Consider the following 27,758-nt stretch of genomic DNA (forward strand, 5'->3'; position numbering starts at 1 on the left):
CTGAGCCGTCACATCCAGGAAGAGCCGAAGTGAAACAGAAGGGATTAAACCCTCCCATCAGAGCTCGGGCACTTTGCCCCATGTCCCCCTGAGCTCAAGTCGGGCTGACAGTGTGCAGGCTGTCACTGCCTCTGTCCAGCATCACTGTTTTTCCTGGCGAGCGCTGCAGTCTTTGGGGACCATCTCTTTCTCTCACGGGGAAAGGTTGATGGCATCTCATGACCCCATGTCCCCTTGACCTACCTGGACTCTCGGTCCTGGCAGAAGCCAGAAGGGTGAGGGGCCGCGGCCCAGCTGAGGCCGTCACTGGCACGAAGCAGAATCTCAGGGTGCTGGGTGACCTGCAGGTTTTAATGAGGGACCTGGACCAGCCCAGATCTGGGGAAGGAAGCCTAGCAGCTACGGGCAGTGGAGGCTGATCTGGCCTGGCCTGCAGAGGCTCCGGGTGAGCAGAGCTCCCCTCTAACCTCGGCCCCAGGCCTGGGACCAGCAGGGTGGTTGGTGGTTCCCTGGCTAAGGGCTGGTGGTACATCTCGTGGTTCTGACTGCTGAGGGCCCTGGGCCGAAGCCGAAGGTGGGTGAGGGGCTTCCTGGGGCCCTCCCCCTTAGTAGGGAAAGAGGTGTTCCAGATCTTCGAGCCTGCGCATGTCCTCCAGCCCGAGGGACACGGTCTTCCGCTGGGGCTCCTTGCGCTGCACGGTAATCTGGATGGGGTTGTTCTCGGGGAAGCTGTTCAAGTCAGTGGCCACGGTTGCAAACTGAAAGAAACCAAAGTCCTCAGAACTCCTTGGCAGAGCTGACCCTGACCTCACCTCTTCCACACTGCCACCTCTCGTCTGTGAAATGGGGTCCCCGAGTGCCCTCCAACCTACTCACTGACATCTGTTTCTCCCCGGTTGTGTGCTGTTTCCAAGCTCAGCAGTGTCTACTCGGGCCTGCCCTGCCATCCCCAGGCTCTTCCCTGCTTTGCCCCCTGTTAGCCTCTTCCCTCTGTTTTTCCCTTGGTGCCCTTGACTTCCCAACCCACTCACAATCATTGATACCTAAGGTGAAGAATCCAGAAGCCACTGGCTTTGAGAGACACACATTAGGGATGAATGAACAGGTCAGTTTCCAGGGGGCCCCAAAGTGACTTACTCCTTAACCCTCTCCAAGGAGAACAGCCTGGAACTGAGGCTTATCTGCCCAGGGAGAGGGAAACCCAGCAGGAGGAGAGGTCCTGGTGGTACAGGAGTGTTCCCAACCTCTAGGGCCCCTGACCCTCGGGCCCCTCTTCTCCCAGGGCTCACTTTGTAGGGCTTGCACCATGTCCCCACCCCAGCGGTGTTAGCTGCGCGGACGGTGAGGCAGTAACTCGTGTTCGGCTTCAGCTCCATCAGCTTGACGGTGGTGCCCAGGATCTTATTGAAGATCCAGGGGCGGTTCTTTGCCTTGGGCATCTCACCGCTGTTTTTCCTGACCACCTCCTGTAACAGGACCTGGTAGAAGCTGACCTGCTGCTTGCCAGGGGCGTAGGTCCAGGAAATCTAGAAGGAGAGAATCCCCAAGCCTTCCTCAGACCTGGCCTGGCCTGGCCTCCCCTCACCATGCAACCAGCCCCTCTGCAATGTGCGTCAGAAGACCCCATTCCCATCCCTGCTCCCGCTGGAGCTGAGGCATGTGTGTCCGAGGATGGTAGGCCCACCTCACGTTAGATGAGGCCCCACTAGCCCAAAGCCTGAGCCATTCTCCAACCGCAGCCGCACCAACCTCAGAGGGTACCCTCAACTCCATACTCTATAGACTGTGTGTCCGTTGAAAGGGACCTTAGCAATCATCTCGTCCACCTCACTCATTGCAGATGGGGTTACAAGTTCAGAGAGAGCAAGTGCCTGGCCTGCAGCCACACAGCAGTTAAGTACCGGAGTCAAGGTTCAGATCAGGAGCTCCTGAGTCCACTTTGTACTACCGCCGTGGCTGCCAAGCCAGGCTAAGGACTGCAGAGGGCTTTTCTAACACTGCAGGTTCCTGGCCCTGCTGCCACTTGCCTTGTCTCCCATTTCCAGTTTCTCCTCCATCTAAGCTGGTTGTTCTCAAACTTTGGTATGCATCAGAATACCCCAGAGGACTTGCTAAAACAAGGACCGCTGGCCCCTGTGCCCAGTTTGATTCAGCAGGCCCAATCAGGAGGGTGGGGAAAGCAAGGATTTAAATTTCTTACAAGTTGCCATATGATACAGATGCTACTGGTGGTCTGGGGACCACACTTTGAGAAACGCTGTGCTGGCCTATCCAACAATGGTCCTTCCAGGTTTATCTTCCAAAGTAAGTGAAGTCACTCAGTCACGTCCGACTCTTGGCGACCACATGGACTGTAGTCCACCAGGCTCCTCCGTCCATGGGATTTTCCAGGCAAGGGTACTGGAGTGGGGTGCCATTTCCTTCTCCAGGGGATCTTTCCGACTCAGGGGTCAAACCCGGTCTCCTGCATTGCAAGCTGACTCTCTACTATCTGAGCCACCAGACGGTATTTTCGAATATGTAACTCATATCACATCTCTCACCTGATAGAAAACTTTGCACAGAGCTAGTCCTCTTTGCTTAAAATCCATACAGTAGCCTAACATTCGGAGAAGGCAATGGCACCCCACTCCAGTATTCTTGCCTGGGAAATCCCATGGATGGAGGAGCCTGGTAGGCTGCAGTCCATGGGGTCACTGAGTCAGACATGACTGAGCGACTTCACTTTCGCTTTTCACTTTTATGTACGGGAGAAGGAAATGGCAACCCACTCCAGTGTTCTTGCCTGGAGAATCCCGGGGACAGAGGAGCTGCTGTCTATGGGGTCACACAGAGTCGGACACGATTGACGCGACTTAGGAGCAGCAGCAGCAGCCTAACATTACAGGACCTCTGGAAAATGACCCCCTCCTGCTGTTCCCTTCCTGTATCCAGAACAACGCTACTCAGCATGTGGTCCGTGGGCCATCAGCACCTACTGGGAATGTGTTAGCAATGCAGAGTCTCAGGCCCCACCCCAGACCTACTGAGTCAGAACCTTGAGGAATGAGGAATCTTCTTGGTAACATGATGATCAGATCTGCAGGTGCCGGAAAGTGTGAGCAACCCTGAATTAGGACGTGGATGTTTCCTCCCACGTCCTTTGCTAGTGTCAGCCCTGCACAGAATGCCTTTCCTCATCTCTAGATGTTTAAGTCCCAGCTCAAATGTCACTGAACGCCACCAAAGCTTACTCCCTGCAGCTGGAAGTAACGTTTCTTTCCCTCTGAATCCCCAGTGGCACTCGGTTTGAACTTTCCCTACAGCACTGAACCTTCTCTAGCTTGTGCTGGAGTTCTTTACAGACACGCCCTCTCTCCTAACCCATGCACTAGAGCTAAGGATGCAGGCAGTAGGCATCCACAGGCTCCCCAGTGAGCTCAGCTCAGTGCCGGGCATGTGGGGGGGATGGAGGAGGGCATCAAGCCTTCACCAGATGCACCTGGGGGGAAACGCACCACAGCTGTGGAGTCGCTGACCGTGTGTTCACAGATGAAGGGCGCCTCCGGCACATCCAAGACCACAGAGGACTCCGAGGGCGTTGAGGACGTGTCCGTGTCCACCTCAGGGTTGTCGAGGTCCAGCAGGCCCCCAGGGGCCATCTGGGACTTAGACTGGGGGCAGAGGGCCAGGTGCCCCTTCTCTGTGCTCTTGGCTATCGAGGAGAGGCTGAGTTTGTTCAGCTCGCCCTCCAGCATGCCCGCAAAGAAGCTGCTGTTGGGCTGGGTCACGGCCAACTTGATGGGATTCAACAAGGTGGATGACATGGGGGAGATGCTGGTGTCATCGGAGCTGCATTCGGAATCCTCCACTGGCATGTGCTTCCTGGAGGGGGAGGGGAGAGGGGAGACAGATGGAGGCAGCTGCCCCAGCCCCTGCCGCCTGGAAGCTCCCAGTGGCAAGCAGGACTTACCAACGCCCTCAACTGCTTTTGAGCCGCTCAGAACATTCTTGCTCTGCAGCAGTGGGTCACACTCACCGGGACACTTACTAGTGGAAAATGCACATTCCTGGTCCCTGGTCCCCAGCTGGGATGGCACTGGGGAAGCTGCTAAAGCATCTTTCATAAGATCCTCAGATGATTCTGATGCAAGTGTTCTGAGAACCAGTTTTAGAAACACCACTAAAGCTCCAAGTCCTTCCTCCAAGGTAGGGTGCAGACACCCCAGGGAATGACCATAACGATCTACTGGGATATGGAAAAATATCTAAAAGTATCTAAAAGAAAAATAATGAGTTTTATTAAATATTTACTTACTGTTGTTTAATATGTAATTACATTTATTTACTTAGATTTTTATGACACTTATCAATATGTATTAATATACAGCATGTAAAATTAACTGCACAGATAAGCATATATTTATTGGGGTGAATGCTCAAAAACTTTTCTTCCATTCTAATTTTTTTTAAGTTATTTCTTTTTTTTTTAAGTTATTTCTTTATGTATGTATTTTAGGCTGTTCTGGGTCTTCAATGCCGCACGGGCTTTCTATAGTTGCAGAGAGCAGGGGCTGCTCTAGTCGCGGAGCTCGGCTTCTCAGTGCAGTGGCTTCTCTTCTTGAGGAGCACAGGATCTAGGGCGCGCAGGCTTCAGCAGTTGCAGCTCCTGGGCTCTACAGCACAGGCTCATTAACTGTGGTGCGTGGGCCTAGCTGCTCTGTGCCATGTGGGATCTTCCAGGACCAGGGACTGAACCCATGTATCCTACATTGGCAGGCAGATTCTTTACCACTAAGCCACCAGGGAAGTCCTCTAATTTTTTTTTTTAATTATAAAATATTTCAGTCTCATTCAAGATATCAAGGATAACATGTTCATGGGGAAGTAATGTACAAAGTGACACGACTTAGTGACTAAACCACCACCACCACACCAGTGCACAAAGTGGTGGCTATAATGAACAATATTGCATTGTATATTTGAAAGTTCCTAAGAGACTAGGTCTTAAAAGTGCTCATCTCACACACAAATATTTGTAACTGTGTGGTGATGGATGTTAACTAAGCTTATTGGGGTAATGATTTCACAATACATACAATTATCAAATGATGTTGCATACTTTAATGCAATGTTAAATGTCAACTGTGTCTCAATAAAACTGGAAAAAATGATCATATTATATTAAGCTTCCATTTAGCTTCTATCCAACTCAGAACTAAAGCTGTATCAGTGTAGCTAAAGCCCCTTGTGTACTCTGCTCCCCTACCCCTCTCCTGATCCTCACCCTCAGAGGCAGCCTGAGCAGTAAATTTAAAATTTTGTGTTTATTATTCCCCAAGTGTTTTTATAGGTTAGATGTGTATGTTATTATTTTGCATAATTTAAACTTTATATAAATAAACGGCATCAGTCAGTACATATTCATGTGCAGTTAGGCTGTTATTTTACTTAAAACATTGTATTTTTTAGATTAATCTGCTCTGGTTCAGTCATTTTAACGGTTGTATGGTGTTCTGTTACATGGATATTTGTATTGTTACCAATTCTTTGCTGTTACAAAAAAAAACCTTGCCCATGTTCCCCCACTCTTTAAAATTTTTTGCTGATGAAGTACAGGATCCAAAAAAATTAACTTTCAGGCTTCCTTGGTGGCTCACAGATTAAAGCATCTGCCTGCGATGTGGGAGACCAGGGTTCAATCCCTGGGTCGGGAAGATCCCCTGGAGAAGGAAGTGGCAACCCACTCCAGTATTCTTGCCTGGAGAATCCCATGGAAGGAGGAGCCTGGTGGGCTAGAGTCCATGGGGTCGCAAAGAGTTGGCCATGACTGAGCTACTTCACTTTCACTTTCAAGGTAAGAAAATTGGATTAAAAGTTTACTGAACATGGCCCCGCATATCAGAACAAGACCTAGTATCCCCCTCAGTCAGTCTATCCCATGGAAGCTGTCATAAGTCTCTTATCCTTCTCCATCAGAGGGCAGACAGACTGAAAACCACAATCACAGAAAACTAACCAATCTAATCACATGGACCACAACCTTGTCTAACTCAATGTAACCATGAGCCATGCCATGTAGGGCCATGGTGGAGAGTTCTGACAAAATGTGGTCCACTGGAGAAGGGAATGGCAAACCACTTCAGTATTCCTGCCTCGAGAACCCCATGAACAGTATGAAAAGGCAAAAAGATAGGACACTGAATGATGAATTCCCCAGGTCGGTAGGTGCCCAATGTGCTACTAGAGATCAGTGGAGAAACAACTCCAGAAAGAATGAAGAGATGGAGCCAAAGCAAAAACAGCACCCAGTTGTGGATATGACTGGTGATGGAAGCAAGGTCTGATGCTGTAAAGAGCAATATTGCGTAGGAACCTGGAATGTTAGGTCCATGAATCAAGGCAAATTGGAAGTGGTCAAACGAGATGGCAAGAGTGAATGTCGACATTCTAGGAATCAGCAAACTAAGATGGACTGGAATGGGTGAATTTAATTCAGATGACCATTACATCTACTACTGTGGGCAAGAATCCCTTAGAAGAAATGGAGTAGCCATCATGGTCAACAAAAGAGTCTGAAATGCAGTACTTGGATGCAGTCTCAAAAACGACAGAATGATCTCTATTCATCTCCAAGGCAAACCATTCAATATCACGGTAATCCAATTCTATGCCCCGACCAGTAATGCTGAAGAAGCTGAAGTTGAATGGTTCTATGAAGACCTACAAGACCTGCTAGAACTAACACCCCCAAAAGATGTCCTTTTCATTATAGGGGACTGGAATGCAAAAGTAGGAAGTCAAGAAACACCTGGAGTAACAGGCAAATTTGGCCTTGGAAAGCGGAATGAAGCAGGGCAAAGACTAATAGAGTTTTGCCAAGAGAACGCACTGGTCATAGCAAACACCCTCTTCCAACAACACAAGAGAAGACTACACATGGACATCACCAGATGGTCAATACCGAAATCAGATTGATTATATTCTTTGCAGCCAAAGATGGAGAAGCTCTATACAGTCAACAAAAACAAGACCAGGAGCTGACTGTGGCTCACATCATGAACTCCTTATTGCCAAATTCAGACTTAAACTGAAGAAAGTAGGGAAAACCACTAGACCATTCATGTATGACCTAAATCAAATCCCTTATGATTATACAGTAGAAGTGAGAAATAGATTTAAGGGACTAGATCTGATAGACAGAGTGCCTGATGATTTATGGATGGAGGTTCGTGACATTGTACAGGAGACAGGGATCAAGACCATCCCCATGGAAAACAAATGCAAAAAGGCAAAATGGCTGTCTCAGGAGGCCTTACAAATAGCTGTGGAAAGAAGAGAAGTGAAAAGCAAAGGAGAAAAGGAAAGATATACCCATTTGAATGCAGAGTTCCAAAGAATAGCAAGGAGAGATAAGAAAGCCTTCCTCAGTGATCAGTGCAAAGAAATAGAGGAAAACAACAGAATGGGAAAGACTAGAGATCTCTTCAAGAAAATTAGAGATACCAAGGGAACATTTCATGCAAAGATGGGCTCGATAAAGGACAGAAATGGTATGGATCTAACAGAAGCAGAAGATATTAAGAAGAGGTGGCAAGAATACACAGAAGAACTGTACAAAAAAGATCTTCACGACCCAGATAATCATGATGGTATGGTCACTCACCTAGAGCCAGACATCCTGGAATGTGAAGTCAAGTGGGCCTTAGGAAGCATCACTACAAACAAAGTTAATGGAGGTGATGGAATTCCAGCTGAGCTATTTCAAATCCTGAAAGATGATGCTGTGAAAGTGCTGCACTCAGTATTTACTGCCAGCAAATTTGGAAAACTCAGCAGTGGCCACAGGACTGGAAAAGGTCAGTTTTCATTCCAATCCCAAAGAAAGGCAATGCCAAAGAATGCTCAAACTACTGCACAATTGCACTCATCTCACACGCTAGTAAAGTGATGCTCAAAATTCTCCAAGCCAGGCTTCAGCAATACGTGAACCGTGAACTTCCAGATGTTCAAGCAGGTTTTAGAAAAGGCAGAGGAACCAGAGATCAAATTGCCAACATCTGCTGGATCATCGAAAAAGCAAGAGAGTTCCAGAAAAACATCTATTTCTGTTTTATTGACTATACCAAAGCCTTTGACTATGTGGATCACAAGAAACTGTGGAAAATTCTGAGAGAGATGGGGATACCAGACCACCTGACCTGCCTCTTGAGAAATCTGTATGCAGGTCAGGAAGCAACAGTTAGAACTGGACATGGAACAACAGACTGGTTCCAAATAGGAAAAGGAGTACGCCAAGGCTGTATATTGTCACCCTGCTTATTTAACTTCCATGCAGAGTACATCATGTGAAACGCTGGGCTGGAAGAAGCACAAGCTGGAGTCAAGATTGCTGGGAGAAATATCAATAACCTCAGATATGCAGATGACACCAAGTGAAGAAGAACTAAAGAGCCTCTTGATGAAAGTGAAAGAGGAGAGTGAAAAAGTTGGCTTAAAGGTCAACATTCAGAAAACAAAGATCACGGCATCCGGTCCCATCACTTCATGGCAAATAGATGGAGAAACAGTGGAAACAGTGTCAGACTTTATTTTGGGGGGCTCCAAAATCACTGCAGATGGTGAATGCAGCCATGAAATTAAAAGACGCTTACTCCTTGGAAAAAATGTTATGACCAACCTCGACAGCATATTCAAAAGCAGAGACATTACTTTGCCAACAAAGGTCCGTCTAGTCAAAGCTATGGTTTTTCCAGTGGTCATGTATGGATGTGAGAGTTGTACTGTAAAGAAACCTGAGCACTGAAGAATTGATGCTTTTGAACTGTTGTGTTGGAGAAGACTCTTGAGAGTCCCTTGGACTGCAAGGAGATCCGACCAGTCCATCCTAAAGATCAGTCCTGGGTGTTCATTGGAAGGACCGATGTTGAAGCTGAAACTCCAGTACTTTGGCCACCTGATGCAAAGAGCTGACTCATTGGAAAAGACCCTGATGCTGGGAAAGATTGAAGGTCGAAGGAGAAGGGGACGACAGAGGATGAGATGGTTGGATGGCATCACCAACTCAATGGACATGAGTTTGGGTAAACTCCGGAAGTTGGTGATGGACAGGGAGGCCTGGCGTGCTGCAGTCCATGGGATTGCAAAGAGTCGGACATGACTGAGCAACTGAACTGAACTGAACTGAAAGAAAGAAATACATATTTCTTGACAAGCTAGTACACGAATGCATGTAACCGCATGGACTGTAGCCTGCCAGGATGCTCTGTCCATGGGATTCTCCGGGCAAGAATACTGGATTGGATCACCACGACCCCTCCAGGGGGTCTTCCTGATCCGGAGATTGAACCTGAGTCTCATGTCTTCTGCATTGGCAGGCGGGTTCTTTACCACTAGCGCCACCTGGGAAACCCCAGTGTATGCACACACACACACACACACACACACACACACACACACATGAAACTAAAATGTTTCACAAACCAGTACTAACTGGTTTTTCAAACCCATACTTACTGTGTGTGTGATGTACACTGGAATTTAAATTCTATTTCGCTCATTTTTGTAATACTAGTCTCCATCAACTCAGATGAGTTCCTGACACATTCATAGGTCACAGCCCTCAGCTGGAAGAGCCCTGTCTAGAGAAAGTGGCCACAGGGCCTGTGGACACCAAGCACCTTGACTGAGGTCACCCTGGTAGTCGATGGCAGAGCTGGAACCAGAAGCTGGATCTCCTGGGCCCCATACTACACAGCTCCTGTCTGCCCCTGGTGCTTTCTGGCTCCCCTCCCCTGCTTCCTTCCCCACCTCCCCTGGCTGCTCTAGCCAGATCCAGTGACCCACACATACCCCTAGATCCCTCACACCCGGCCAGCCTCCAGCTTTGAGGTTGATTGATCAAGGCCAAAGTTTTCCTCCCTGAGCCCCAGCCCCATCAACCTCCTCCTGCAAAATCCTGATCAACCCAAACCTCCTATACTAGCCCTTGGTGGACGCTTGAAATAGATGACTCTCCCTCCAAGGCCCTTCATAGGCCCAAGAGTCTGGGTATGGATGTCAGTTATACTATAGATTGTCCTGTGCTATGTGCTAAGTTGCTTCAGTTGTGTCCAACTCTTTGTGACTCTAAGGACCATAGCCCCCCAGGCTCCTCTCTCCATAGGATTCTCTGGTCAAGAATACTGGAGTGGGTTGCCATGTCCTTCTCGAGGGGATCTTTCTGACCCAGAGATTGAACACGAATCTTTCATGTCTTCTGCATTAGCAAGTGGGTTCTTTACCACTGGCGCCACTTGGGAAGTCCATAAACTGTCCTTCAGTTGAGTTCAGTTCAGTTGCTCAGACGTGTCCGACTCTTTGCGACCCCGTGAATTGTGGCACACCAGGCCTCCCTGTCCATTAACAACTCCCGGAGTTCACTCAAACTCACGTCCATCGAGTCGGTGATGCCATCCAGCCATCTCATCCTCTGTCGTCCCCTTCTCCTCCTGCCCCCAATCCCTCCAGCAGCAGAGAGTTTTCCAATGAGTCAACTCTTAGGAATCTCTAGTTTACTTTTTTATTATTTTTTAAAAAATTATTTATTTGGCGGCACCAGGTCTTAGTTGCAGCATGCGGGGTCTTTAATTGCAGCTTGCAGACTCTTACTGTGGCATGTGGGATCTAGTTTCCCAACTAGGGATCACACCCGGGCCCCTCTGCATTGGGAGCATGGAGTCTTAGCTACTGGAACACTCGGGAAGCCCCAAGGAATCTCTATTGAAGATTTACTTGTTGGAAACACCAGTGCTGAAGGGGCAGCCAGGCATTGGGCTACATGCTGGAGAAAAACTCCTTGTGGTCGTCACAGCAGCCCTGCTGGATGGTGTTGGTCTCGTTTTACACATGGGGGACCAAGGGTCCCTGAGCTTAATGAACTTGTCTATGGTCATATATCTAAGTGGTAGAACTTGGCTTAAAACTTGGTTCCCAGTCTAAGACTTTCTTATACCAGGAAGTTTCCTACTTGCATCTGCCACTTTAGCCATACCTATTTACTGACAGGTACCTAAGGGAGTAACCACTGTATCCCCTTTCACGTCATCAGGACCAGCTACATAATTTGTGGGGTCCCTTCTTCAGAAATCATTAAGACCTTCAAAACAGTAACATCCAAGCATTAAACTAAACAGGGTCCTTCCAAGTGTCAGGCTGTGTTTAACTGCACAGGTCACATACCCGTGAAACTTCCTGACAGACAGTTCCCTCAGCCCACGTCAACCCACCCCTCTGTCCCACCACTGGCTAACTCCTTCCCTTCCTCTGAGAGTCACCTCCTCCACGAAGCCTCCCTTAACTTCACCCCCTCCCAAACTATACTAAATCCCCTCTGTTTCCTCCAGTTGTCCCTGTCATAGCACAGACCATGCTGTAATAGCCTCAATTCTTGTCTGACAGCCCCCCACCCCAACCACCATACACACACACACACACACACACACACACACACACCCCATGCTGGGAACTCCTTGAAGGTAGAGACTGCTTTCCAGCTCTGCATTCCCAGAACTTAACCTTGGACCAGGTACCTTGTAGGTGCCCAAAGAGTTTTGTGAAATGAAGTGAAGGAAACCCGTGATCACTGAGGAGGAACACAGACCTCAGTCTGAAGGCAGGCAGGCTCCTGGGGGTTGGGGGGAGGACATAACCAGGCTCCTTTCCATGAGCAAAGGAACCATGGCGAGAGGAGAGGGGCTTCATGGTGAGGACCAGACAGGATGATGAGCACCGCCAATCCATCTCCAGTTAATCCCAGAAGGCTTCCCGGAGCTGGAGGCCGGCATGTCTCCAAGAACTGATTTGGGGTTAGGAATCCACAGGCAACCTGCTTACATGCTCCTCCCTGGGAGTCTCGACTGGGATAGGTCAAGGAGTGGCGCCTCTTCAACACCCTCTTCCCTGCGGCGCCCCCGCCCCACCTCCTCAACCCCTCCGCCCATCCAGCTCTGGCCTTAGAAAGCAGAAAAGGACCAGACTCGTGTCTTACGGTAGATTGATGGCACCCTCCTCTAAGAAGTTCACCAAACTGCCCCTCGAGGAAAGTGGGAGGCCTTTGGTCGTGACGGTCCTGTTCATTGACTTGGGGTTTGGAAAGGTCTTCGGCATTTGACTGAGCGCATTCAAGACATTGAGGGTTTCCTTCCTCAGCATGGCCTCCTCCCCATCTCCCACTTTGTAGAATGTCTCTGATGCCATTGAGTTTGTTTGGGACCGCAGCCGGCACCATGCAGGACAACCAAGCTGACAGGAAGCAGAGAGAAACTGGAGGCAGCAGACACACCCTTAGTTGCGGTGGGATGGGGGTGCGATGAGCTGACTTCATAATTATCACAGAGTGTAACAATTAGGGGCTACGCTCCCCCCTGACCGGGGGCTGCTGCAGCCCAGGGCCAACGTCAGGAGCGGGCAGAGCCCCAGAATAGTCGACGACACCACTTGGGCTAAGGCTCCGTGGTTACAGCAGCCCTGCTCTTCTCTGAAGATCTCAAAATGCTCACCACCTGTGCCCTTCTGATCTGCCCTGGGAAGGAGAAGGTGGATGGTGAGACAGTGGCGCCTGGGCGTGGAGGGAGGCAGGCAGTACTGGACGGACTGGGTCCCTGGGAGTGGGACACCTTGACGATAGAATTCTGAGACTTCATATCCAGACATCGGAGGCAGCAAACCCCGTGTCCAGCTGTGTGGGCACCGGGAAAGCTGGGATGGCTCATGGGGTTTAGAGCGCCCACACACCCAGGTTTTACTGCTGGAATTCTAAATTGTCTGACCTCCACTTCAAGTGTCTTCAGGTACTGAGTGACCACAGTGGGTGGTGCAGAGGCATACAGAAATCGGCCAGAGGTTGTTTCTGTTCTCAGGGAAACCATGTCACGGGGAGGAAAACATACACATAACTTTGTGGGGTGAGGAACCCGGCAGCTGTTAAAACAGCAATGGCTTTGCACCTGGGTGGGGATTCGTGAGCTCTTCAGTCCAGCTCTGCCCACAGCTTCCTAGGCTGTGAAGCCTTTGACAAATGACTTCACCTCCGAGCCTCATTTTGCTCATCTGTAAAACAGGGATAAACATAGCACCTACCTCACTAGATGGAGAAGGAAACGGCAACCCACTCCAGTATTCTTGCCTGGAGAATCCCATGGACAGAAGAGCCTGGCCGGCTCGCCAGTTCATGGGGTCGCAAGAGTCAGACCCGACTTAGCGACTAAACCACCACCACCACCACCTCACTAGACTGTGCGGAGCCAACCTTGTAAAGTTGTTTCTTCCAGAGGATGAGGTCCAGCCAAGGACATTTAAAATTCGTATGTGTGTGTGTTTTCTATACACTCAGGGGTTTTATCGTTGTATACGTAAAAATTCTTTTGTTTGGAAACTAGAGAAGCAGATACCCTCTCTGTGCTCTCCTGCGTTTTAGCAGCCATCATAATCTCGGTAATTATCTGATTTATTTGATTTGCTCTTTACTGCCTTCTTTCGCTAACAGGTAGGTCCCTGGGCGTAGGGATGGTCGATCCGATAGAACGTCCTGGCCCAGCGTTCAGAACCGAAAGCTGCACCGGGGGGCGTGGCCCAGGAGAAGGCGGAGGCGCACGCGGGCCGCGACCCTCCGAGCCGGGCGCGTCGACCTCTGCGCTGGGAGCCCGGCTTCGCGCAGCCCGAGCTGTCTCCGCCCCGACCGCCCGGCCCGCGCGTCCGCGCCGCGGCCGGCAGGTGGCGCCGCAGGCCGGGTCCTGGCGCCTGGAAGCCGGAAGCGGCGGCGTGGCCGGGGCGGGCTGGCCCTGGGTGCCCGAGCTCCCGAAGGGTCCGCCTTCTCCGCGCGGTCGCTGCCTCCCGCATTCCTCGCCCGTCCAGAAAGGGGCGCCGGGGGCGGGGTGGGGACGACTGGAGAGGGCCCCACGGATGCCCCTAGGACGAGCGGCCCTAGGCCCCCAGGGAACATGGGCGTGCTCCGGGCGGGACTGTGCCCGGGCCTCACCCAGGACATGGTCCAGCTCTTGAAAAGCGGCGGGATCAAGACAGGTGACCGCGGGCGCGCGCCATTGCGAGCCACAGGGCTGGCCCCGGCACACCCGGAGGGGCCCTTCTCCTCCCTCCTGCGCCCCCGGGGAGCCCGGAAACGCGGGCGGGGGCGAGCCACGCCCCTGGGAGGGTAGAACCCCCCACCGTGTGCCCGCCACCGCGCCGGGTCCCACGGTTCCGCCAGTACGCGCGGGCGCGGGAAAGTCGAGTGCGGACGCCCCGGGCCTCCCTCCCTGCCCATCAACCCCACGTGTTTCGTTTTCAGTGGTGGAGCTGGTTTCTGCAGACCTGGAGGAGGTCGCCCAGAAATGTGGCCTGTCTTACAAGGTGAGCTGATCATCTCCACGCTCCACACCTGGGTGTCTCTAAATGCCCATCCCCGAGCAGAGGGGTTCCTAAGGATTGATAACGGCGGCGTTTGAGACCCTGGGCGGCCCCTTCCTTTGACGGGTCGTTGCCTAAGAACTCTTTGGGGCTGCTGCAGCCCGGATCCTGAGCTGCCCCGCCCCTTCCGCAGGCCCTGGTCGCCTTGAGGCGAGTGCTGCTGGCTCAGTTCTCAGCTTTCCCTTTCAATGGCGCTGATCTCTACGAGGAACTGAAAACCACCACGGCCATCCTGTCCACCGGCATTGGAAGGTTTGTGTGTGTACGTGCGGGACAGTCAGAAGCAGGGCGACCTGACTTCCTCTTGCTGGGCTTTCGATGCTGGAGTCTGGAGCCAGCAGGCCCTTTCAGACAGTGCTGAGGATGGTCAGGACTTCTAAGTTCTCTTACCCTGTAAGAACGTTTCTCATAACTCGTAACTTTGGGGGATGCAGAATTATTGGGGTAGGGGGAACCTGTCCTGCGTGTTTAGTAGGTCATTTGGCAGCTTCCCTGGCCTCTGCCTGCTAGATGCCAGTAGCACCTCCCTTCTCCCCTTGTCTGATAGTCAAAAATATCTCCAGCTGTGATCCCTGGGTGGGTTGGGGGCAAAATCTACACTGGTTGAGAACCACTGAAACACAAGATGTCAGTATTTCATTATTATTCAGCAAATCAGAGCAACTCTTCTCTGGCCCTACCTCCCTGTCCACTTAAGGATGGATGGGGCAAGAGAGTGTGGCAGGACTAGGTTAAGTACCAGCCATTGACTTGTAGTAGATTATACAGTGGAACACTGAAGAACTGATGCCTTCAAACTGTGGTGCTTGGAGAAGACTCCTGAAAGTCCCTTGGACAGCAAGGAGATCAAACCAGTCAATCTTAAGGGAAATTAACCCTGAATACTCATTGGAGGGACCGATGCTGAAGCTGAAAGTCCTGTATTTTGGTCATCTGATGCAAACACTTGACTCATTGGAAAAGTCCCTGATTCTGGGAAAGGTTGAGGGCAGAAGGAAAAGAGGGCATCAGAGGATGAGATGCTGGGATGACATCACCAATGGAATGAACATGAACTTGGGCAAACTTCCGGAGACGATGAAGGACAGGAAGGCCTGGCATGCTGCAGTCCATGGGGTCGCAAAGAGTTGGACACAACTGGACAACTGAACAACAGCAAGGTTATACAATAGGTTGTATAATCTCTTCGTGATCCTGTGAGTTGGTGATTATTAACCCCACTTGAGTTTAGCACAAGAGGAACTAGGGGCAGTGGTGGGGCTCCAGCCCTGGGGTACTTGTTCCTGAACTTGGTTCACTCCTTGTACGCTGCAGCAGAAAGGGGTGAGAGTAGTTTCCTTCTGCAGTGTTTGGAGAGAGAAAGAGTTGGAAGAAAACAGGCGGCTTCTGGCCAAGGGAGGCTGACCTCTTCCCTGGCCTGTTTGTGCGGAATTTGATAAAGAACTCTGCCACCACAAAGGTCTTTGGATCGGCTTGGCCCTCGCTGTTTCCAAAACACGCTGTCTTGGCAGGGTTCACACAACCCAGTGCTTGCTTTCCCTGGGTTGAGGGTTCAGGCCTGTCGTTCATCAGGCAGTAGCCAGTGTCAAGCATGGGTACCGGAGATGGGCATGGGTGAGGCCCCTGCATTTAAGGAGCCTGGGGTCCACTGGGTAGAGAAGAGCAGGTGGACACGAGAGAGGTGTGAGCATGTGTGCCAGCAGCTAAGGAGGGGGTGATTAGCAGGAAGCAGGCCTGGCCTTTGGGAGTTTATAAAGCCAGCGTATACAGAGAGAGTGGTCAGGTGGTAAACTGGCAGGATGGCAGCCACCATAGGTCACTGCAGAGGAGATCAGAGAGGTTCAGGACCGCTCTGTGCAGCGAGGAATGGATGGGCCTTCTCTGAGTGCTCATCAGGAAGCAGGCACTGTTACTCTAGGTACATTATTTCATTTATCTTCTCTTCATTTATCCATCTACTTCCCTGATGGCTCAGTGGGTAAAGAGACACAGGAGATGCAGGTTCAATCCCTGGGTCAGGAAGAGCTCCTGGAGAAGAAGATGGCAACCCACTCCAGTATTCTTGCCTGGAAAATCCCATGGACAGAGGAGCCCGGTGGGCTGCAGTCCATGGGGGTCACAAAGAGGCGGACACGACTGAGCGGCTAACACTTTGACAACTACAGTGAGCCTGTTGCGATGAAAATCACCATCCTGGGGCCTCGCTGGCAGTCCAGTGGTTAAGACTTCGCCTTCCAGTGCAGGGGGTAAAGGTTCAATCCCTGGATGGGGAGCTAAGATCACACATGCCTTGGGGCCAAAACACGGAAACATAAAGCAGAAGCAACATTGTAGCAAATGCAGTAGCAACTTAAAAAATGCTTCATTCACATCAAAAAAAATCTTAAAAAAGAAATGAAAGCCATCATCCTGTAGATAAGGAAACTGGGACTCAGGTTAAGAGACTTGCTCAAGATCCCCCAGCTAGGGATTTCCCAGGTGGTTCAGCGGTTAGGACTCCTGTGCTTCCACTACAGTTTGACCCCTGGTTCGGAAACTAAGATCCCACAAGTGGGGTGGCACAGCCCAAGGGAAAAAAAAAAAAAGATCCTGCAGTGGGTAAGTGGCGGACCAGGCCCTTGAGGTCACACCCGTCACGCTGTTAAGCCTAAGAACTCAGCTCTAAGGCATCTGCCCTGTTGCTGCCTCCGGGCAGGAGGCTGTGTTGTGAAAGTGGAGTTACAGTTAGAGGTGGGCGGGGTGGATGGGGCAGGGGAGGCTGGCAGGAGAGGCCCAGGAGGATACAGCAGGGGAGGGTGTTGTGAGTGGATCTGGGGCGGGAGACAGCAGGAGGCATATTGAAGAAATGCTGTGAGCCTTCCTGCTGGGGAGATGCGAAAGTGGCGAATCAAAGATGACCCCTAGGCTTCTAGTCTTTGTCATAGTGGTCTTTGGACACTGATGGGTATTAACTGACACAGGAGGGGAGGGGAGGGGAGTTCTGTAGTCAACAGCTCACGAAATGCTGGTTAATCAAATGAAGCAGGTTTCTCTGTTTTTTTTTTTTTTTTGGTCATACCACTTAGCATGTGGGATCGTAGTTCCCCAACCAAGAATTGAACCTGAGCCTCCTGCCTTGGAAGCAAGGAGTCTTAACCACTGGGCCACCAGGAAAGTCCCTCTGCTCTAGGTCTTCTCACGGCCTGTAGTGCTGGGGGCATCTTTACAAGTGGGAGAGCAGGCAGCAAGCCTCGGAAGTAGCTGTATTGACCGGGGAAGAAGGGTGGTTCCTCGAAGGCCAGAGCTGTGTCTTGTTCATCTCTGCCTCCGGCTTGGTTTAGAAAAAGGCCTTTAGGAAATGTGAGACACTCAGGCGATGTTTGAATGAGTGACTGAAAGAATAAACGAAAGCCAGTTTGGGGGGAAGGTGGAGGATAAATTCCAGACAGCACTTGTGTTCAAAACGGTGTTAGGCTCAGTTGTACTTCTGTTCCACAAGGCAGGTGGCAGGGGGGCAGGGAGGGGGGTCTGTCCATGTCGAGGTGGATTTGGGAATTCCTTATGGAGATCCTCATGGCCAGGAATGCAATTGATTCTTGATTGTAGAGTCCAGACCTGTGGTTTAGCCCAGGCTGCTCATTAGAATTATTTGGGAAGCTTAAGAAATATTCATGCTTGGGTCCCTTTAGAAATTCTTTGTTTTTTGGCCACGCCATGTGAGATCTTAGTTCCCTGACCAGGTATTGAACCTGTGCCCCCTGCACTGGGAGCGCAGAGTCTCAACCACTGGACCGCCAGGGAAGTCAACATTCTTGAAATAACATGATAATAATGGAGAACAGATTAAGCAGTTGCCAGGGGCTGGCTAGGGATTTAGGGGGGAGTGTGGTTATAGAAGGGTGGCACAGGGAGCCCTGCCGAGATGGGAATGCTCTGCCTCGGTTGCAGTGGTTCCATAAACCCACATGTGGGGTGAAACGGCGGAGAACTGCGCGCACGGACGCACGTGGAAGGACTGAGCTGCAGCTCTCTGGACTGCACCAGTGCTGTTTTTTGCTGTTGCACTAAGCTGTGGTACAAAACATCTCAGAGTAAAAGATGCTACCGTTGGTGAAAACCAGCTGAAGGGTACACGGGACCTCACGACATGGTTTTGTTTTGTTTTTTTTTTTTCAACTTCCTGTGAATCTATAATTATCTCAGTTTAAAACATGACAAATTATGGGCAGTGCTATCAAGGAAACCCAGAAGGGGCTGTGATGGAGATTGAGAGGAGAACCATTGAATGGGGCAGCAAAGAGACCTCCGGAGAGAAGTGATTACCCAGAGGTGATCTTTAAGGCGAGAGTGAAAGGATGAGGGGCCCGAGGGGGAACACTCGGCCGTGCTGGCTTTCCCCAAAGGAGACTCCACAAGGAGGAGTCTCCTGGCCAGAGATGTCAGAGCGTCTCTGGACAGAACAATGCTTGGAAGGAATGTCTTGCTGTTCCTCCTCCCCTCCTCTCCTCCCACCCGTCCAGTCCCTTCCGTTGATGCTCTTCCCTCCTCTTCTGCCATCAGCCTGGACAAACTGCTAGATGCTGGTCTCTACACTGGAGAAGTGACTGAAATTGTAGGCGCCCCGGGTAGCGGCAAAACCCAGGTACAGCTGCAGCCAGCAGCCAGGAGGGTTGAGGGAGGTGGATGCACAGTCCTGGATCTCTGGGGAAGCTTCTGCCAGGATGCTGTGATTTCAGAGCTTGGAAGAGAGAAGACGGGTGGTGAGGAGTGGGACTTGAACTCGCGTCTCAGGGCCCATTCGCGCCTCTGGGATCTGGATGAGATTTGGTGGGGGGCTCCTGTTCTGGGCCCTTCTTGAGGGCTCAGGTTCACCCAATGGCCCGTCTCTACTCAGGTATGTCTTTGTGTGGCAGCAAACGTGGCCCATGGCCTGCAGCAGAACGTCCTCTACATTGATTCCAACGGAGGGCTCACAGCCTCCCGCATCCTCCAGCTGCTTCAGGCCAGGACCCTGGACGAGGAGGAGCAGGTAAAGGGCAGGAAGGTTGGGTTTCTTGGAGGTTCTGACACCATAAGACCCCATTATCTAACACGGCAAGAATTTGGACCATTTGGGTGACTAGTCATTTCTGGCTTTGAAACTTGCTGTTCCACTAATGCTTCCTGTATTGTAAAGCCTCCCCTTTATGACATCATCCCAGTTGGATGCTACCCACAAGGATCCTTCCTAGAAACCCAACCCCTGGCATCCCCTCTGTGTTTCTCCCCCATATCTTGCCCAGGGCAGACACACAGATCACTGCCACTCCTTCCCATGGAGCTCTGACTTGGCTCTGCAGCTCAGCACCCAGGCAGCCAGCATATTGTGAACTGGCCCAGCAGACAAAGCCCACTGCCATCTGTACCTGAGTCCTTGTGTCTAAGCGCCTCTTCTCTCTCAACCTCAAAATCCCTCTTCATCGTGCGTGACCCCCGGCTCTTCTTCTCCAAGGCCCTCCCTTCTCTCTCCTGCCCCCTCAGGCAGGAGCTCTCCAGAGGATCCAGGTGGTACGTGCATTTGACATCTTCCAGATGCTGGGCGCGCTGCAGGACCTGCGAGGCGCTGTGTCCCAGCAGGTGAGCCTGACCTTCTGCCTTCCCTGCTCCCCGCAGCCCACCTATGCTGTCTGCGTGTGGGCAGGTGTGCAATCCGGTGACTCTAGCTGTGCCTGCCATTCCCAGGATGGGATTTCTGGATACTTAGTTCTCTCTTTCCTCAATTCTTTGCCTCCTCGTTCACAAGCCCATCTTCCCCACTAAAGACTAAGCCTCTTCCTTGAGTGCAAGGATCAGGTCCTGTTCATCTCTGCATTCCAACTAGGTCCATTCAGCTGCAAATAATAGTCTATCTGACAGACACTTGAACTTTGAGGACATTTAATTATCTCACAGAAGTCTGGAGGTTGGCACACCCATAATATCAGGGCTCTAGGTTGGTGTGCTTGATTCTCTGGCTCTTCCCCCTCATGATTGCAGAGTGGCTGCCGTGGCTCCGAGCATCATGTCTTCACACATCCATATCCAGGGCAGTGATAGATGCCTCTTTTCTGTACCTCTTTCTCTGGAACCCACCATTACACTTCTCAGTTCCCTTTACATCTAACTGGCAAAAACTGAGTTATGTTTTTATGTCCTAGTCCAGAGGTTGGGTGCACCTTCCCTGATGTCAGATTTTCTGCCGAGTGCTTGAATACATTCAGAGTCCTGTTGACAAGGGAGGGAGGTTAGAAATGACATTTGCGTTGGTACCCTGATATACCTGATGGGTGCTTGGATAGGATGTATGGTGCATGATATATATACCTTTACATTTGGGAGACACCTTAGAGAGACTAGTTTAATTTATCTTAAACTTTACCTCTCACCCCAAAGGATATCATGTTTCCCATGGGCATACCTAGGGTTGTATGTAACATAAATCGTTTTAACAAGCTTTAGACCATATAATGGTTGAATGAATACTTGGCATAGGAATCATAGCAGGTTATGCCTCCCCATGCGTTGAGATGTGAAGTAGTCCTGACCTAATCCAACCCTCTCGTTGGAATCGAGCAAAGTGGGGGCCAGAAACATTCAGTGAGTTGCCCACAGTCACCGCATATTTAGGATAAGAACAAAGCTTAGGGACTTCCCTGGTGGTCCAGTGGTTAAGACTCTGCACTTCCATTGCAAGGGGCACAAGTTTGATGCCAGGTTGGGGAACTAAGATTCCACATACGTCATGGCCAAATTTTTTTTTTTTTTTTCACATTAAGAGCAAAGCTTATAACCCAAACCTCTCAACTCCCAGGTCAAAAGACATTTTTTTTTTTCCTTTAACTGTAGCACTGTTAGATGATATGTATTCTATTATTGCATAACAAGTTACTGCAAACTATGACTTAAAACAACATGTATTTATTATCTCAAATTCTGTAGGTCAGAAGTCTGGGCACAGCTTGGCCTGGTCCTCTGCTTAGGGTCTCATTAGGTTGTGATGAAAGTGGTAGGTGGGCTGTGCTCTTATCTGTAGGCTCAGCTGGGGAAGAACCACTTAGAAGTTCATTCAGGTTGTTGGCAGAATTCATTTCCTAGAGGTTTCAGCTTCTTGCTGGCAGCTGGTTGTTGGCAGAGGCCATCTTCGAGTCCTCAAAGCTGCCACTATTCCTGCCATGTGGTGCTCTCCATGGGCAGTTCACAGCAAGGCTGCTTGCTCCTGCAAGACAGCACACATGTGAGAGCAAAATGCAACAGGCTGTCCTGTGTAACAGTGTGATCATGGGCTGGCAGTGCATTCCTTCTGACATATAATGAAGCCTAATCAAAAGAGTGACATCTGGGGCTCCCCTGGTGGTCCAGTGGTTAAGACTTCGCCTCCCAATGCAGGGCGTACAGGTTCAATCCCTGATCGAGGAGCTAAGATCTCAATGCCTCGGGGCCAAAAACCTAAAACATAGACCAGAAGCAATATTGTAAGAAACTCAATAAAGAGCTTAAAAAGGGTTGACACCAAAAAAGTCTTTTAAAAACCAGAAAAGAAAGGAAAGATTTTCTGATCAGGGACCATAGGATCTGAGCAGGGATTTCTCAAATTTAATTAGAGTATCTGACATCCTGTGATTTAAACTCTCTCGGTCCATCCAAGTCTTCAGTGAAAGTGCAAGTCGCTCAGTAGTGTCCGACCCTTTGCGACCCCATGGACTATACAGTCGGTGAAATTCTCCAGGCCAGAATACTGGAGTAGGGTAGCCTTTCCCTTCTCCAGGGGATCTTCCCAACCCAGGGATCAAACCCAGGTCTCCTGCATTGCAGGCGGATTGTTTACCAGCTGAGCCACAAGGGAAGCCCAAGTCTTCAGTATAATCTGTTATACACTCACATGAGGGTGGAAGGAAAAGGCTTTGCCAGAGTTCCATCTTAGAGGGGCAGCTATATTTGGGGTGACTCTTTGCAACCCCGTGGACTGTAACCTACTAGGCTTCTCTGTCCATGGGATTCTCCAGGCAAGAATACTGGAATGGATTGCCATTTCCTTCTCCAGGGATCTTCCTGACCCAGGAATCAAACCCGGGTCTCCCACATTGGAGGCAGACGCTTTAACCTCTGAGCCACCAGGGAAGTGGGAGAGGTTGTTGCCTACCAGTTTTTGATAGAGGTGCGGGTTTGTCTGGTAACGGGCGCCCCCTGGAGGCCAACTGGTTGGTGACACCTGCTTCCCATCACTGCCCCCCAGGTCCGCAGTTCTTCCGGGACTCTGAAGGTGGTGGTTGTGGACTCGGTCGCTGCGGTGGTCGCCCCACTTCTGGGAGGTCAGCAGAGGGAAGGTGAGTGGTGTGGCAGAGCGCAGGGTGGAGGGTCGTGATCTTGCCTGCCGGCTCGAGTCCTGTCTTCGGCCAGCCTGGTCCCCGCTGCCCACCCTCTTTGCTTTTTCTACTCTAGGCTTGGCCTTGATGGTGCAGCTGGCCCGAGAGCTGAAGACCTTGGCCCGGGACCTCAGTGTGGCAGTGCTGGTGAGGAAGTGGGCTTGGTCAGCCATGCTAGCCTTCTCTCTGGTCCCTGGACTTCACCAAGTGGGGAGGTGTTCTTTCCAGGTGCTCTTTATTTCCTTAAAACAGCAGCTTCTGAACCCCCAGAGTGACCCTTTGGGAAAGGGTCATAGCCCAACTTCTGTGGTTCATCTAGAGTGCCAGACTGTGAGGGGCTCAGACACATAAATAGCCAGGGGATCAGGCAATGTCATTTTTAACACTTCTAAAAAAGTAATTATTTGGCTGCGCTGGGACTTAGTGGCAGCCTGCAGAATCTTTAGTTGCGGCATGCTGGATCTAAGTTCTGCAGCCAGGGACTGAGCCTGAGCCCCCTGCACTGGGAGCACATAGTTTTAGCCACCAGGGAAGCCCAGGGACAGTCTTGTTTTTCTTTTTACTTTCTTTAAGTCAGGTTTCTTGAGATGTAATTCACACAGAGTAACTTCTCTTTGAGGTTTGATACAGTCGTATCTGGCGAGATCAAGATACAGAATATTTCAATCACTCCAGAAAGATCCCCCAGCCCCAGACAACCACTGATTTGGTTTCTGTCCCTTTCTATGAAGCTCTGCCTTTTCCAGAGCTTCATAGAAAGGGATCTTTTTTGCTTTTAGAGTAACTTTTTCTGCTTATGGAGTAATTTTTTGAAAGTTTTCACGCTTCTCATAGAAGAAGGTAACAAATAGTTAAATATGAGTGTCCAGTTTGTAATCAATCTCCACATCCACAGAGACCATATTAGTTTTTTTTTTTAATATACCTTCATTGAATCTTTTTTCTCTGCCTATATACATATACTTTTAATCAACTTTCCAACTAAACGGTAATCTTGTGGTTTTTTTTTTTTTTAAAAAGACACCATTTCTCGAATCTTTTAATAGATTCTTTAAGAATGCTACTTTTAGCAGCTGCATATTTGGGGTGGGGGGCTGCGCTGGGTCTTTGTTGCTGGGCACGGGCTTTCTCTAGTTGCGGCGAATGGGGACTATTCGATGCGTTGTGCACGCTTCTCACTGTGTGGCTTCTCTTATTGTGGAGCACAGGCTCTCGAGCACAGGCTCAGTAGTTGTGATACAGGCATTAGTTGCCCTGCATCATATGGAATCTTTCCGGAGCAGGAATCAAACCCATGTCTTAACCACTGACCACCAGGGAAGTCCCGGCATCGTGGTTTAGTGGCAAGAGCTCTGTGCAGGTCAGGAGCCCAGGGTTCTGACTCCAGACTGGTGATGAGTCATGGAACCTTGGGGAAATTGTTTCCTTGTACCTGGCCTCAGCTTTCCCATCTGTAAAATGAAGCCATAGGAGCAAATGTCCTCTGTACCAGCATTATGGGTCTATAAGCCTTTGATTCTTTCTGCTGCAGGTGACCAATCACATGACCCGAGATAGGGACAGCGGGCAGCTCAAACCTGCCCTGGGACGCTCCTGGAGCTTTGTGCCCAGCACCCGGCTTCTCCTGGACAGCACCCAAGGCTCAGGATCTCTGGGCAGCCGCCGCGTGGCATGTCTGACCAAATCCCCCCGCCTGGTGAGCCAGCCCCAGGGGAAAGCCAGGAATCCAGGCCCTTGAGGGTGGCTTCCGTGCCTGCAGATGTCTGTGAATTCCTGAAGGCTGAGACCCTGCAGCCAAAGAAGCTACCCACGTGGGCTGCTCAACTCAAACACTCACGCTTCCCTCCTGTCTTCTTCCAGCCAACAGGTTGCCAGGAGACGGTGGACTTAGGGAGCTGGGGGACCCCAGCGTTCCAGGGAGATCACAAAGGACATTGGGAGCAGAGCCCAGTGTTCCAGGGAGATCACACGTGACGGTGCTGTTGATGGGGGAAGGGGCAGGCCGCTAGGCCCCCAACTCACCTGCACAGTAATGCCTGCTGCTCACTGCCAGCAGCCCCGCTCCCTTGCTGGGAAGCCATCTCACCCTCAGCTCCTCTCTCTGGAAACACAGTGCTACTGGCAAGAGAGGATGCTGTTGTGGAAGGACCCAGAAATTCATGCTGGTACCAAGTTTTCTTCCCTTGTTTCTACCACGTGCGTTTCCAGTGGGAGCCGGGTTCATGGACTTGGACATCTCTGAAGAGGCACTCTGGTGCCTGGACGGATTAACCCTGTACATCACCATCCTACCCTCCATCCTGACACAGTGACTGAGCTTGAGGCCTCTGGCTTGCCTTTGTTTCCCTTCTTTTTTTTTTTTCTTTGCCTCTGTTTTTCCATCTGTAAGATGGGGCTTCTTTCCCCCTAACTCTGTCTTTGACTTACTGGGTGGAAGTAACCTTGTAAATGTAACCCATGTTGTGTGCTCAATTGTGTCTGACCCTTTGCGACCCCATGACCACCAGGCTCCTCCGTCCGTGGAATTTTTCAGGCAAGAATACTGGAGCAGGTTGCCATTTTCTCCTCCAGGGGATCTTCCCACACCCAGAAATTGAACCCATATCTCTTGGCGTCTCTTGCGTTGGCAGGTAGATTCTTTACCACTAGTGCCAAAACTCTTCCTTATCTAGATCCTGCTCTTAAAAACATATTAATACAAAAGAAATTCACTGAGCTGCAGAGTCATCTGTTTTCCCCGACAGTGGCTTTTCAGTCACCGAGTGAGGCCCCAGAGAACCCCTGTTCCTCTTTCCCTCTTGTCGGTTTGGTTTCAGACACCTGCGTGCATCACCGTGACCAGGTGAAACCGGGAGCTCCCTGCAGCCCCAGGGATATAATCTAACAGGAAGGGAAGATGTGACCTGGCCCCAGTGAATCCAGCTGCCTGTTAAACGTGCATGGTGCTCTGTGGGGCCCCTCCATGGTACAGAGTAAGCCGAGGTGCTGAACCATGGCCTTGCCCATAAACGGGAGAATTTGCACAGTCAGTAGAGCCAGCTGGGAAAATTGATGGTGGCGTACATGATACACGGCAAATCTAGTCCTTTATGCAGAAATTCATTGCTGGTGGCTCCAAGATGCAATGTAATTACCCTTCTCTTCCTGCCAGCTGTACCACAGTGTATGAAATAGTCCCCCCACCCCCGCCCTGCCCTGGTCTGTTACGGGTGCTGGGACCATTTCTCTGCGAGCTGTAGCCCCGGCTGGGTGGAGGGGAGGACAGCAGGGAGGGAGAAATCAAAGGCAGAACATGATCAGGATTGTTTACTGACCACATTTTTTTAAAGGAAGGTTGCCTTTCTTGGTTTGAGAGCCTGTTGTGTAGTTAATTAGTTGTGTCTTGGCTGCAGGAAGCGGGGTCAGAGTTAGAGGCAGAAGATATAACATTTACAGATGACGAGCACAGGAGGGATAAAAGGAAGAGGTCTGGAGGACTGGGAGCAAGTGGCAACCCAGCCCGAGGGTATCTGCCTGAGTGAGGACAGGCTTGGTGAGCCAAGACTGGAGGAACCCTGGCGCTGGTGCTTCCACAGGCTCTCGGGAGAAATGAGCCTGCGGCCTCCTTGCTGGGAGCAGTGAGTACAGAATGGCAGCCTTGTGCATGCGAGCGAAGTTGCCTCAGTTGTGTCTGTTGCGACCCCATGAACTGTAGCCCACCAGGCTCCTCTGTCCATGGGATTCTCAAGGCAAGAATACTGGAGTGGGCTGCCATTTCCAAGGGATCTTCCTGACCGTAGGACTGAACTCCTGTCTCTCACATCTCCTGCATTAGCAAGTGGATTCTTTATGACTCGCGCCACCGAGGAAGCTCATTGCAACCATAGTAGCAAACAGAATGTTAAGCTGGGGATGGCACATCGCTGTCATTTGTACCATTTGGGAATCTTGAACCCACGCAGGCATCAGCAATAAATCAAGCGTTCTCTTTCGCCAAGCTTAGAGACCTTTGCAATTTTCGTTTTTCTCCACATGACACTCCAGGCAGACACTACCAGTCAGCTGAAATTGATGTTCAGGGTGGAGCCTGGTTGCCATCTCTGCCCTGGGCACATCTGCATGTTTCCTGAATGTGGCGTCAGGTGCTTTGTCCCTGACTCAGTACCCTAGAATTGTAGATTTAAGAGGCCTGTAAAGATCACATGCCCTGGGATTTCCCTGGTGGGGTGCTGGTTGAGAATCAGTCTTCCAATAGAAGGGATGCAGGTTCGAGCCCTGGTCGAGGAACTAGGATCCCACATGCCGCATCTAAGACATGAGGCAGCCAAATAAATAAAGACCATATGCCCCATCTTGTCATTTAGCCGAGAAGGAAAGTGAGGTCCAAGAGCAGAAATGACAGTCCCAGCGGCAGAACAGGGGCTGGAACCTAGGACTCTCGGTTCCTTGGCCAGGATTCGGTGTCCACGTTGCCTTTAGTTTTCAACTGGTACAGTTCCGCCCTCAGTAGGGACTTACTCCAGCCAGAGAGCCTCCCTCAGGCAGCCTTTCTGGCCACGAGGAGGAGCACCGTTCACTGTTGCTCCAGACTAGCCCGTGACATTCCAGCAGGACTTTGCCCCTCGCAGCTAGCCCTGGGCCTTAGTCGTGGCATGTGGGATCTAGTTCCCTGACCAGGGATCAAAGCCAGGCCCCCTGCATTGGGAGAGCAGAGCTGTGACCACAGGACCACCAGGGAAGTCCTGTCCACATCTTACTCAGTGCATCTCGGGGCTGAACAAGTGCACTTGACCTGCTGCACAGACTTGACTCCTTGAGTAGCCTTTGAATCCTAGCTCTTCCCTGCTTCCCTAGTTTCTGGGTGTGAGTCTCAACATAAGCCGGGGTTTGCAGGAAGACAATAGGTGTATGGTGAAAAGGATACAAAGTCAAGGAATAAGATTTACATCTCCTCTAACTTGGTCTTAGCTGTGACACTTACTGTATGCCATCGGA

At 50.7% G+C, this 27,758-nt stretch overlaps 2 protein-coding genes across 4 annotated transcripts; one reads left to right on the top strand and one right to left on the bottom strand.

Annotated features, from left to right (window-relative positions):
- Positions 1-605: 605 nt before the first annotated feature.
- FNDC8 (fibronectin type III domain containing 8) lies at positions 606-12,216 on the bottom strand. Its single transcript, XM_004012462.5, has 4 exons — positions 12,008-12,216; positions 3,498-3,864; positions 1,290-1,526; positions 606-758 (listed from the first exon to the last, which is right to left on the bottom strand). The coding sequence occupies exons 1-4, from the start codon at positions 12,214-12,216 to the stop codon at positions 606-608; spliced, it is 966 nt and encodes a 321-aa protein (XP_004012511.2).
- Positions 12,217-13,767: 1,551 nt separating this feature from the next.
- RAD51D (RAD51 paralog D) lies at positions 13,768-26,765 on the top strand. 3 transcript variants are annotated; one of them, XM_042255409.2, is made up of 10 exons: positions 13,768-14,040; positions 14,306-14,367; positions 14,558-14,676; positions 18,964-19,045; positions 19,298-19,432; positions 19,924-20,019; positions 22,655-22,745; positions 22,861-23,012; positions 24,316-24,480; positions 24,645-26,765. In XM_042255409.2, the coding sequence occupies exons 1-10, from the start codon at positions 13,959-13,961 to the stop codon at positions 24,756-24,758; spliced, it is 1,098 nt and encodes a 365-aa protein (XP_042111343.1). In that variant the 5' UTR covers positions 13,768-13,958; the 3' UTR covers positions 24,759-26,765. The 3 variants fall into 3 exon arrangements, with proteins under 3 accessions (XP_042111343.1, XP_004012509.2, XP_042111344.1); XM_004012460.6 differs by having other exon boundaries at positions 22,861-22,931; XM_042255410.2 differs by lacking the exon at positions 19,924-20,019.
- The last annotated feature ends 993 nt before the right edge of the window (positions 26,766-27,758 follow it).

This window comes from Ovis aries, chromosome 11 (genome assembly GCF_016772045.2).
Source record: "Ovis aries strain OAR_USU_Benz2616 breed Rambouillet chromosome 11, ARS-UI_Ramb_v3.0, whole genome shotgun sequence".
In the NCBI taxonomy this organism is placed as follows: Eukaryota; Metazoa; Chordata; class Mammalia; order Artiodactyla; family Bovidae; genus Ovis; species Ovis aries.

Excerpts from the sequence above, each read along its gene's own strand:
- FNDC8 (XM_004012462.5), bottom strand. The coding sequence starts at position 12,216 with ATGGCATCAGAGACATTCTACAAAGTGGGAGATGGGGAGGAGGCCATG. Across the intron at positions 1,527-3,497 it reads TCAGCGACTCCACAGCTGTG|ATTTCCTGGACCTACGCCCC; the intron begins GTGCGTTTCCCC and ends CTCTCCTTCTAG. Across the intron at positions 759-1,289 it reads CATGGTGCAAGCCCTACAAA|TTTGCAACCGTGGCCACTGA; the intron begins GTGAGCCCTGGG and ends GGTTTCTTTCAG.
- RAD51D (XM_042255409.2), top strand. The coding sequence starts at position 13,959 with ATGGGCGTGCTCCGGGCGGGACTGTGCCCGGGCCTCACCCAGGACATG. Across the intron at positions 14,677-18,963 it reads CTGTCCACCGGCATTGGAAG|CCTGGACAAACTGCTAGATG; the intron begins GTTTGTGTGTGT and ends TTCTGCCATCAG. Across the intron at positions 23,013-24,315 it reads TGGGGAGGTGTTCTTTCCAG|GTGACCAATCACATGACCCG; the intron begins GTGCTCTTTATT and ends TTTCTGCTGCAG.